At 32.3% G+C, this 13,216-nt stretch overlaps 1 protein-coding gene across 1 annotated transcript; it reads left to right on the forward strand.

Annotated features, from left to right (window-relative positions):
- Positions 1 to 13,136, forward strand: ImpE3 (Ecdysone-inducible gene E3). The gene is made up of 5 exons (XM_072525023.1): positions 1 to 202; positions 11,012 to 11,267; positions 11,706 to 11,985; positions 12,555 to 12,669; positions 12,848 to 13,136. Exons 1-5 carry the CDS (start codon positions 158 to 160, stop codon positions 13,064 to 13,066), a joined length of 915 nt encoding a protein of 304 aa, XP_072381124.1. The 5' UTR covers positions 1 to 157; the 3' UTR covers positions 13,067 to 13,136.
- Positions 13,137 to 13,216: the final 80 nt, after the last annotated feature.

Raw genomic sequence — 13,216 nt, forward strand, 5'->3', positions numbered from 1 at the left:
GTAAGTCTTTTATTTTGGTCGTTTTCATCGCCGGAGACTGGTTTGGCTGCCGGTTTGTTTTCAACAACAAGACAATTGTGGCATCACGGTGGTTCTTATTGTTCTTCCTTCAGTCATTTGAATAAGTTATTCGAGAGGAGTTGTTTTTGCCGGTAAAATGTTTGTGCTCGTACGGGTTCTGTTATTCTTTGGACTGCTAAACGTAAGTAAATAGTCTTTTAAACATTCTAGTACATTAAATTAAAATGGGTGTATGTAGTGCAGAAGATTATAAATATTTTTAAAATAATAGTTTCACATGTTTTTTATGAAACAATCGTGTAAACAATGCAGATGCACTCAAGAAGAAAAGCAAATGCCTCCCCTTTATTCAATAAATTCTTAATACAAGTTACTATAACAATTAATATGTAACGTAGTCCCCTTCTAACATGATACAATGATTCCAATATGGCCTGTAACTTATCTCTGTTATGGCATTTGAAAATGTACCTTTTAGGGTTAACCCATCATCGATCGCTTCATATTTCACTTAGTCACTCTGATCATAAGTCACTGGGAGCATAAATTGTTCAAAAATCTTTAATTATCTGGACCTATTAAGATATTACATATAAGATTTCTGCATCGTTTATGCATATGTTCCTCCTAGCGATTGAGTTCGTCATATAATGGGTCTGCTTCAAGTATCTGAAGATCTTCTTTGAGACTATCTGAAATTCACTCGATATGCTCAGCGAAGCGTAAGTAATTTAATCTATTACTATCGATTTAAATTTGTCGTCTGTTCCCGTACTCAGACTGTTTTAAACATATATCACCTCGTTATGTTTTAAATATGTATGTCTTGTGCAGTATGAATCCAACTTTCGTCATTTTTCGCAGATCCTATTGCCAGCGTGTAGGTCTCCATTCGGTTAACTTGCGTGTCCACTTTCCATCCTTCATTCTTGCCATGTGGCCAGTCCATGTCCATTTCAAGCCCCCTTTACAAGATCTGTATTTTTTTTGGTTCTTTTTCGTAGGACTTCGTTTGTCATCTTGTCTTTTATTGTTACTCCTATTATCGATTGATAGGAGTATCCATCCTTATTTGAGCTACTCTTATAGTTTATTTTTATGAATGAGAGAGTAATTAGCATAATTTTAACTGGTAGCTCCGACCACTCCATGGGCGTGCTCAAGATTAATTGAAAAATTACTTTGAATAATTGTAAAAAATAAATGAATTATTTCAGTGTTATAAAGTGTTATGTGTATGTAAATAAAAGTGACCTCTTTTATCACACACTATATTAGAACTGACTGGCCTACATTAAAAAGGGTTTTAAAAAATTCACATTTTTTTTAATTTTTAAAAATTACAAAAGAGAAAAAGAGTTTTTAAAACCGTCTAAGGTATGTTAAATAGATGAATAAAAATATTAATATAAAACTTACAGCTACTTGTTACAAATCCAAATCAGATTCAGAAGATGAACTTTCAGAACCAAGATTTATAATAACTGGCTCGATCATTTTATCAGTAATATTGTCCAGGTTCCACATTTTTTCCTCTTCTTTAATAGTGTGATTTACTGCCTTTTCCCAGTTTTCAGGTTTTACATTATTTACGGCCTCCAAAAACAACTGTTTAACATCATGAATTTTAAAAGTGGTATTTTTTCTTGAAACTTCACTCTTTATCTGTGCCCATACCAGTTCAATCGGGTTTAATTCACAATGATATGGTAGGGATCTAAGTACTGTCATTCCACGATTTTTGGCAATTTCATCAATTTCGTATTTTTTAAATTTTTCTTTATGAAGGACACACAACGAATAAAGTTCCTTTCTTATAGATCCGGGATGGTACGTAATATTTTTTGAACTCAGCCAATTCTGCAAGTCTTTTTTTAACCACTTGGTTGCAGTCCTTCTATAAGTCTGGAGTGATAACTTGCATTATCCATTACTATTACACAGTTCTTAGGAAGAAGATCTATCATTTGTTCGAACCATTCTTGAAAGACATCAGCGTTCATGTCTTCATGGTAGTCACCGGTACGAGTTGATTCAAAAGTTAATAAACCACCTTCAACAAAACCGTCTGAACTGCTAATGTGTACTATTATCAGCCTGCGTCCCTTTCCTAATGGTGGGTTTAAACCAGTAGATAAGTTATTTACAAAAGCGTGCCTTTGACTTGTAACAGTTTCATCCTGCCAAAATTTATTTGGTGTATGACCCTCGTTGATCCATGTTTCATCAAGATAAAATATTTTTCTTTTTTGGTTTCTCATTTCCTTTATGGTTCTTAGAAAATGTCTTCTCCATATGACAATATCGCTTCTTTCTAATAAAATAGACTTTCTGGGATTCTTTTTCCAGCGGAAGCCTATTTCTTTTAAAAGTTTCCATAACGTACTTCGACTCATTTCTGGGTAATCCTTATTATCTCGAACTGAGACAAGAACTTTATACAATGTTGGAAATTCTTGTCTAAAGAAGAATTCATGCACTTTCCGTCGAAGTCCTTCTTTAAAATGATATTCTATTTGAAATTTTGGTTTCCCTGGAGCATTACGTGGCATTTGAAAACTACCACATTTCTCTTCTTTAATAACTCTGTAAATCGTAGATTTCCCAACACCAAGTGTACTGCTAACTAACTCAACGGTCTCATCAACACTTTCACATAAACGTTTGTCTGTAAATGATTTAAAACAATTAAATATTAATGTTTTTTCATTAACTGTTAGAGGACCAATTTTTCGGCGTTTACACGGCACTTCCAAATTTTCCATAACACTAGTATACACAATAAACTGCACCTTGCAACTGAAGTACCTACTTTTAGTGAACTGTTAAGAATTTTGAATACGCCACTTGGACCTTCCTATATACAAAATGGAAAAACCCACTATCACATTTTCTGTGGAATAAGTTTAGAAGGTAATTATCTAGTCAATTACTGTCGTAGTTCCTGGAATTAAAGAATTAAATGTTTGATTGTTGAAACCCTTACTTCGTGGAATTTCAGATAAAATAAAACGTTTTATTTTATCTAAAGAATTAAACTTTATTTTGCAAATAGATAAAATAAAACGTTTTATTTTATCTAAAGAATTAAACTTTATTTTGCAAATAGGTAGGTACTTATTAAACTTTTATTGGTTATATATAACCAATAAAATAAACATCTTACATTTCTTGCAAATTCATTAGTACCTGTTAACCTCCATCACTCCGACACTGGCAACCTTATTTAGGGATTAGTAACCCTCACAACTATTGTATTCTATTCTGCTCCAACCTTTATACCTAGTGGTCATACTCAATTTAAAATTGTTTTCCTATATACTTCTGTAAACTTGTTGACAAATATCTATTTTTCATTGAGTCACCCGTATCAACAGTTTGGGGATTTGCATACATAATTTATTGTTTTATTACTCTCTCATACATAAAAATACACTATAGTTTTAAAGTAGTGTTTTTTGTTAGGGACAGTGTTTCCACACCTAGGTCATTACTGACAGATTACACTGATCGAAAACATTCCTCTTCAGATCAATCGGTCCGTTGCCATCTTTAAATACGTTTTTAAGAGCTCCATAGGCTGCCCATCCTTGTGCTATTTTTCTGGATACTTCTCCTGTTTGGTTTCCTTGTCTATTCTAATTTCGTGTCCCAGTTATATGTATGTATCAACAAGTTCTACTCAGTCTTTCTGATTTTTTAAATATTCGAGGTTCGTCATGTATTTTATTTTAGGGATATTTATTTTTAAACCAATTTCTTCTTTGTTTCATTAGGGTTTTGGTTCCACTGCTGAGTTTCTCTTCGTTCTTTATTTTTGGACAATATTTCTTTTGGTTTTCTCGGATGGCTTGTGTAATGCATTTATTGAGAACATTTATATCTTCGTTAGGAGGTATCCTTGTACTTGATTTGAATTTGGCCTCAATGTCTTGGTATATTTGGCCTCAAATTGGTATATTTTGACGTCACTGGGTTGTATCCATGTACGTGCTTCATTTTTTTTTCAATAATCGATGTAGAAATATGCTTTTTTGCCACTGAAAATTGTACAATTTTATGGACAAAGCTTACAAAAATTAAAAAAAAAAAAATAACAATAACAATTAAAATTTACTAAAATTACATAAATCGTCCATATCACAAAATAAAAGATACAATATATTGCAAAATTTAACTAAAATGCAAATTGCCTTAAAAGAAAAAATTTTCCATCAATTTTTAAGTTAGTAATGTCATTTATAAAGATAAGGAAAAGTAAAGGACCCAGTATTGAACCTTGTGGTACTCCACATACAATGATTTTGTGACTAGAGTCGGTACCATTTGCTCTAACTTCTTTTTCTTTGGGTGCCGTGTCCGCATTCAGACGTTGGCCGTCATCATGTTTACAATTTCCTGAAACCTTTCTCTGTCGGCTGCTACGCGAAATAATTCTTCTACTGTGGAACCACACCATTGTCTAATATTACGCAGCCATGCAAGTTTCTTTGGACCAGTCCATCTCTTTCCTTCCACTTTTCCTTGTATTATAAGGCGAAGTAGATGGTATTTAGGTCCTCTAATTATATGGCCGAAGTATTCTGTTTTTCTCCTCTTTATGGTGTTTATGAGCAGACGTTCTGAATTGATCATTTGAAGAATATCTTCATTGGAAATGTGCGAAACCCACGATATCTTTAGGATTCGTCTATAGCACCACAATTCGAATGCTTCTAACTTGTTTAGCATTGTAGTTTTTAACGTCCATGTCTCACAGCCATACAATAGGATGGACCACACATAACATTTCAGGACCTTCTTACGAATATTCATCGACAGGTTTCTGTTGCATAAAACTGGTTTCCAGGTCATAAAAGCCTTACGTGATATTTCGATCCTGGTTATTATCTCTTCATCAGAGTCACAATTTACATTTAACCAGCTGCCAAGGTATTTGAAATGATTTACCCTTTCGATCTCCTCTCCATTAAGAGAAATCAGACCTTGATCTGTATTGATCTTTCCAACTGCCATCCACTTTGTCTTTGAAATGTTGATTTTTAGGCCTCTCCGATAACTTGCTTCACTGACTAGATTTAGTAATGTTTGGAGATCTTGTAAATTTTCTGCAAGAATGGCTGTATCGTCAGCGTACCTAATATTGTTGATTACTTCTCCACCTAGTCTTACTCCCTCTTGTCTGTCATCCAAAGCCTCCCTAAAGATTTCTTCAGAGTACAGATTAAAAAGAGTGGGTGACAAAACACAACCCTGCCGTACTCCACGTTTGATGGATATTTTTTCAGTCGGACTGTCTTCAATTTGGATAGAGGCTACTTGATTGTAATATAAGTATTTCAGCAGTCTTAAAGGCAATCGAAAAGTGTATCGTGTTGTACTCTGTCGAACGCCTTCTCGAAGTCGATGAAACAAACATAAACATTCTTTCGGAATTCAACTTTTTTGTAATACAACAGAATAGTGCCTCTCTAGTTCCTAGACCGTTTCTAAATCCAAATTGCTTATTACCCATCCTACTTTCGCATAGAAGGAATACTCGGCTTTGTATAATTCGTAAGAGTATCTTCAGTGTGTGACTCATCAAACTGATTAGTCTAAAATCACTGCATTTGGTGGGCCTGCTTTTCTTTGGTAATGTTATAAACAGTGACTCTAACCAATCATCTGGTATTTTTCCTTCGTTGTAAATTTTGTTGAAGAAAGTGGTTAAGCAGGCAATGCTTTCCTCATCCAAAAGTTTAAGTAGCTCAGCAGGGATTTGATCTGGTCCAGGTGCTTTATTGTTTTTGGCTTGCTGTATTGCCTTTTTGACTTCAGAATTCAGTATACTGGGACCTCTGTCTAACTGGTTGTCACAGGCAGTATTTGCTCTAACTAGTTTTTTCCAATTCCTCAAATAAGATTGGAACCAATTCAAAGAAATACCTCGAATTCCGTAGAAATTTAGTTTTTTTTTATCAAAATGTCGTGAAAGTATTCCAACATATTTTTTGGGAGATTTAGGAAAAATTTTATTGATAGTCCATCAGTACTACAGGAAGATTTGGTTTTGATACTACTGATTATTTGGATCAGTTCAGATTTATTATCTGGTCTTATGAAGAATGAATTCGAGATCTTTTATTAATTGGGGAGATAGGAAATAGAATCTTGTTGTGGCAAAATAGTGGATGTTATATTTTTACTTACATTAATGAAGTATTCATTTAAATTTTTAGGGTTTGGAAGAGAAAATGTTTGAGCTGTGTTAATTTTATTTCGAAGATCGTTTATTATGGACAAATTCTGATAGTACATTTTTTAGCTGTTTTGATAGCTAAAATTAGTAAAATAAGTTTTCGAAAGGCTCCTCTGTACTTGGAGATATATTCAGTGACAAAGACGTTGGTAGTAAATTTCTTGATGTACAGCAGTGAACGCATATTATTGGCTGATATGCGGATACTTTTGGTAGTCCAGGGTTTGTGATATTTTTACTTAATTTTAATTAAAGGAAATGCCTTATTGAAAATACAGACAAGCCTATCTAAAAAATCACTGAAATTATAGTCCATGTCCACCGAGGGAAAGTGCCACCATTTTACTCCATTTCAACGTTCTATACCTCTAAAAAACACACATTATTAGTCTTAGTTTGTCCTATTTATTGCATATTTGATATTAAATTTCAAATTTATAAAAATGCTTATCTTTATAACGGATTTTATTTCAGTATTTACGATCAAAAACACCTTTATTTAACAATAAAACTAAATAGCGCTACAAAAATTCTACTGCTAAGTTTCGTTTAGCAAATAAGTATGAATAAATTTTACTCCTTAGTCCGCCATTCAGCAGTTCATTGATCTCTCATTTACATATTACCGCTGTTTTGATATTTATGTACCTATATTAATGTCGAGACTAACATATTTTTCATATGTTATGTTACTATAAACGTCTGTAACGTCAACGAATCCTTTATTTTGAAAAAAGGAGAAGTTTTATGGTGAAAATCAAAAAAACATAATTGTGATCTGAAAATATACTGACACAAAAGTCTACTTTTACATCTTCTCTTATTTGATCAGATATATGTACTCAACTGAATAAGTTAGCTAAAAAAATATTAATCATGACAGAAAATAATATAAGTTCACTTTTCTAATAAGATTTGGGATGAGACACAATTGCAAAATTGAAAAATCGCGAAAAATATTTGACGTTCCAATGTTATATTTCTTCGATTCATGCATATGTACATACATACTCGTTCCTCTTCTACAGTTAGGTGTCTAAAATAATGCGTCTAGTTTTTGATGAATTTTCTCGATTCCTTTCTATTATTCGCTATTTGTGTTGCTTCTTGCCAAGATTTATCCTTATTTTGTAATAACTCTACAATGTCGCTGTTCCACTTTGTTACTGGTCCGCCTCTTCTGTTTTGCCTAGTGGTTTAGCTTTCCACACTCTTTTCACTTGCATTTTACTCCCCATCCGTATTATATGACTAAACAATGCCAATGTTTGCTCCTCTATTGTGTCAAGCAATGGTTTAACTTTAAGCCTGTTTCGTATTTTTTTCATTTCTGAGCCTATCTATTTGTCTTCTCCCTATCGTTCTTCTGAGGTATTTCATCTCTGCTGCTTGTATCCTTCTCTGGTGTCTTCCATTTAAAATCTAATTTTCTGTCTTTATTTTTCATTGTTATTTTCATTATCTCTGTCTTCTCTATTTACATTTAGTGTGTATTTTTCATATTTTTCTAGATTATACTGTTTTTCAGTAATGTTTAAAGATTTTTCTTTTGCAGGAATCTCTAAATTTCAAACCAAGCAGTATCCTAACCGTTTGTTTCTGAATAATAAAAACTTGTTCAGCGTTGGTGCGTCCTCTTCAGAAAATTATCCCAAATATTATATATGAGTAAAAGTTTGCAAAATAGAGAGTTCTTTTTGAGATGACATTTAAATATGATGATATTACTCTAAAAGAGTAACAAACTGATATTAGCTTAGCACCAAATTTACCAACCTACATTACAAAGTCTAAATTCTGATCTATATGTGTACTCAGAAATTTGGTGTTATCTACTAAAAATACTTCCTCCTCTTGTATCTGAACACTACTTGGTACGATACTGCTGTTCATTTTAGTTTTAAAAATCATATAATTTGTTTTCTCCTTATTTACTTTAAGTATGTTTATATTGAACCACATCCAAGCCTCCTTTAAAGTATCAGGCGATTCTCTGTCAATCAAACTAGTCAAAAAAGCAGTACAAGGAACAGTCAAGACCAGCAGAATTAAAGGAACTATAGCCCACTCCTTAATACAAACAGTACCATATGCAGATAACATAGTTCTTATGGGAAGAAACAAGGAAAGACTAAAAGAGGCAGTAAAAATCCTGGCAAATAAGGTACGGAAATGAGGTCTAGAAATTACCGAAGTAAAAACAAAAGATCTGCTCTGCTCTAGAAAAGAAGATAACAAGACAAGATAAATCAAGATAGAAAACTACACTTTTGATAAATTTCAACAATTTAAATATTTGGGAATAATTGTAAATGGCAAAAATAAGAGAAGTGAAGAAGTAACGAAGTGAATACAATTATCCAGAAATACAAAATTGAAAATATAGAGTTACTGTCAGACCAGTAGTTACATACTCAGCTGAGACAATGTGTCTCACAGATAAAAATAAACAAGAATTAAGAATATTTGATAAGAAAATCCTCAAAAGAATTATTCGCCAGAGAATAATGGAAAACGGAGAAATGAGAAAAAAGATAAACCATGAACTGAAGGACATAATAAAGAGAGAAGATATATTTCGATTTATTAAAGCGCAAAGACTGAGATGGCTGTAATACATAGAGAGAGGGAAAATGAGCTACTGATTAAGAAGGTCACCAGATGGAAGTAACAACTAAAATCAAGAGGAAGACTCAGAGAAAGATGGGAAGACCAGGCCATGAGAGATATTACAATCCTGATAGTAAAAAACTGGAGGAAAATATGCACAGATCGAAATGAGTGTAAGAAAATCGTAACGAAAGCCAAATCATATAACAGACTTCGACAGTGCACAAGAAGAATACGGAGTGATTTACCGTTATAAGCGAATCAGAGAGCTATATGTAAGAGCAATAAATATTCCATCAGGAATGAAAGGTCTTGATGATGATTTGGAACAGGAAACTTACCAGTCTGTAATTTGGATCATCTATTTTTGTATCTCAATATGACTAATGCTCATTTCTATTATCCTGGGATACATATCTTCTCTTTTTGGCATCTGTTAAATAGATTTACCAGTTCGTTTTTTAATTGCATGGTATTTCCCTTTCAAATCTTAGGTAAATTCTTATCATCGCTTGCTGCCTTATTATTTTTTATTTGTTTGATTACATAATCGATTTCTTCTATTTGAATATTAGGTATTTCTTTAGAGTTGACGTTTATTAACGTTTTCTATTTTCTAAATATGCCTTGTTTTATATAGCTTCCTATAAAATTTTTGTGTGAGTTTTAGGATTTCTTCTCTATTTTCATAAATATTCTCCATGTCATTCTTCTTTTAAAAACCTTCAATATATTCCATTATTCCATGTCCTTTTCAATATATTCCATTAGTCGGCTGTTATGTCAAGTATGTGTTGTTCGGCCACTTTTTTGTAGTTTTATTCATTTCTAAGTACTTAATTGTGTTTTTTTCGGTTTTATAAGTTTTCTTCTCTTTTCTAAAAGTTCTTTTATTTTTAGAAAGAGTTAATCAGCGCTACGATTTTCTAGGTACATAGAATTAACAATATCAACTTATGTTGATTATGTTAGTCTGTACTTATTTATGGCAGCACTTATTTTATGATGTATTTTCTAGAAAGTTATTCAAATCCTAAGATTAATATATTTGTGTCATCAGTAAAGTTTACTAGATGAATATTGTTCCTATTTTTTACAATGTTTATAGCAAGACCATTAACATAAAAAACAAATAACAAAGGGTCTATAATACTGCCCTCTAGGATGTGTACAGTAAGAGAGCCCTCCTCGGAGACGTACTTGACTCCTTGATGTTCTACAACTACTTTTTGCTTACGTCCTGTTAAGCAAGATATTATCCACTGATAAGCTAGTCCCCTAATCCCCCTATCTTTCTAATTTCTCCAGTGAAATTGAGAGGTCCAAACTATCGAAAGCCTTTGACAGATCTAAAAATATTCCCAATACAGGTAATATGGTTCCGTTTTAGGTCAATATTTGGTTTAGCTTTATTTTTTTGTTGTTCGTAAATTTTTCAGTGTTCCATAAAATATTTTACATATTCTTTACTGTTTTCTTCCATTTTTTTCTACGAACTTGACCCAGCTTTTCTTTTTTCATTTTTATCTATTTCTTTAACTTATTATTTTTTTTTTCGATAATTCGATATACAATTCTTAATTTTATTCAAGTGAAATTTCAAGACCATTTAATGTTACAAAAAAAAAATAAATTTAACAACACAACATTTAAAAACAGAATGTGAAAGAAAACCCAAAATAAAATGATGACACCTTCACCAAAATATCGCTCTATCCCAACTGTTAGTTTTTTTGATAAGTATCTCTTGTTTTACTTAATGATTTTTCTTTGTTCGTTTCCATTTTATATAATTTTTGATACAATACTTGTTGGTTTTTTTCTTCTCGATATCTGTATTATATTAGTAAAGCTTATTAATCTTTGAAATGTGTTTCCCTAGAGCTTCCTCCGTTGCTTCTTTTATACAAATTTTTCGTTCTTCGTATTCTTCGGTGTGTCGTGTACTTTCGTTATCCAAATTTTCCAAGAAGTGTTGCGTTCTTCTCATTTTTTCTTTGTTTATTTCTTTAAGATACCACATACTTCAATTAATTTTTAAAGTAAGAAATCCAGGGCAAGAACAATGTAGAAAGACAAAGCAAAAAAGTTTCTAATTTTGAAATGATTATCTAAAAAATTTATGTATGTATTTTTCAGACATGCCTTTCCGAAATTGGAGGTCCTCCAAGAGTAGAAGAAACAACTTTGCTGCTCGACTCGTATATACCACCGTCGATGCAAATTTTGGCGTACTTAACAGAAATGATGAAGTATGATCTGAGACCTTCCACAAGTCCACCAAACGGACCAACTACTACTTCAACGGTAAAACCAACGCAGTATCATCGGCCTGGAGTATATGCGCCTCTGAAACCTCCAGGACCTGATACTTACTATCAGTCACTTCAAAAAGGTAATGAGAAACTGTTAGTGTATTGGAATTTAGTTTTACTTCTTAGCTCTAGAGTTACGATATATTGCATGATCTATAGTAGATGTGTAGAGTGTTTGCACTATTTATACTATTTCGGTATCTATGATCATTCGTGATATAACATATCTGATATTTAATGCAATATTTCTTATTGTGTTTTGGTGAATTTCATATAATATTTAAATTAGACATGTCACAAGAAAGCAGTTTTAGAACCTTTGTAGAACTACAATATCGAATCAGTAAAGTATTATCAACACCAGAAGATAAGGCCAAATACATTAGACAATACCATTGTTTCTACACCGTTGATCAAATTAAACAGATAAAGTATCTATAACTTAATTAATTTTAGAAAATAAGACTAAAAACCAGATTTTATCTTATAATTAACATAACAATTTCTTTCTGTTTTAGGTTCATCCTATAGAGACTACGTAGATAGTTTAAAGCGCCCAAGCGGCCTTAACTACTTCGACAGATATAAACAAGACTTATTCGAAAGCAAAGAAAGAAGTGCCAAAAAGATATATTCTGGCAGAACCGGCGAAACTGAATTAAATTTGATAGCCCAATATTTGGGTAAAAATTTCCTGGATACCTACAAAATCGTGGACGAGATTGAAATTGACGTGCCAAATAATGTCGATGAAGAATCGCAGCAATTTTTGAAAAAATACGATGATTCGGACTTTAGGTTTGTAGTTGTTAAAATTTAGATTAGGTTAGGCTAGGTAAAAGGTTTCTCGATAACGATCTAAGCATAGCTGTGTCCACATCGTAGAGATATTTTATTGAATAAATGTAAAAATTGTGATCACTTAAAAGCTAATTGCTCCAAAGGGGTTTACGTTAAACAGATGTTACGATGGTAATTTCTAAAAGCATTTTTTGATATGATCTACGTCAAGTTCTCTTAAAATTATTGACAGATTTTGCTATTCTATTTTGTAAAGATCTCTGCGTATATTATTTTTCAAAAAGTCACAATATTTTCAAAATTGAAAATACTGTTTGTATAAATTTATGTAGATTACTATTTTTAATTGATTCAGCGAATAAGTATCACGTACATTATATTAGTTAGTTCCTAAAAAAACTGAAACGACTCTTAAAGCGTATGTTGTAGAAAATTGAGCAGTGTATTTTGATGGATAAATACCATCGATTTAGAGTTAGGAGGATTTAGGTTATCTATAGTGATGGTTACTGTTTTATCTTTTTGTGTCTGGTTTTATGACGAATGATATTTTTATTTGTTTATAGGTCTGAACTACTAAGACAAAAGCAAGTGCCACCAACAAGGGCGTATGTTACACTTCTATCTTTATATGACACATTTAATAAAGAATCTAAACGTCAAGGACTCAGTAAATATCATGTAAGTATGACTTTCGTTCAAGTGTCATCTAAAATTTAACACGTTTGACAATCGACTAATCAAAATCAACCCTTCCGCACTGATTTGCATTAATTTGTAATAATAAGTAGAATGAAATAAAAACATATGAATTGTTCTGATTACGTGATAGAAACTCTTTCTACTCTGAACATTTTAGGGTTATCCACAGAAGATACTCAAGGAACTTGCTGATCTATCTACCAGTACTTCTGCCTACCAACTGCAATACACTTTAAAGAAAGTCGTGGAACATCGTGATACTTCCAGGTCCGATATTATAAAGAAAGTAAATCAACTGGTTGGTGAGTTGGACGATCCGAACAGTTATATCAACGTGGCGTTGAAGTATATTCCTCCCCTAGTGTTTGCTTTGTAAAAGACTGTCTAAGTTTATAAGTTAGAAATAGATGTACTGTAATGATTATGAAATAAATGAAAGAAACTTGTGATTTTTTTGATTTTCGGACTTTCACAGGACGAAAATTAGTGACAGAAGATGTAATCTCCTATAGGATGCAATATCGAT

The sequence above is a fragment of the Diabrotica undecimpunctata genome, chromosome 3, assembly GCF_040954645.1.
Source record: "Diabrotica undecimpunctata isolate CICGRU chromosome 3, icDiaUnde3, whole genome shotgun sequence".
Lineage (NCBI taxonomy): Eukaryota > Metazoa > Arthropoda > Insecta > Coleoptera > Chrysomelidae > Diabrotica > Diabrotica undecimpunctata.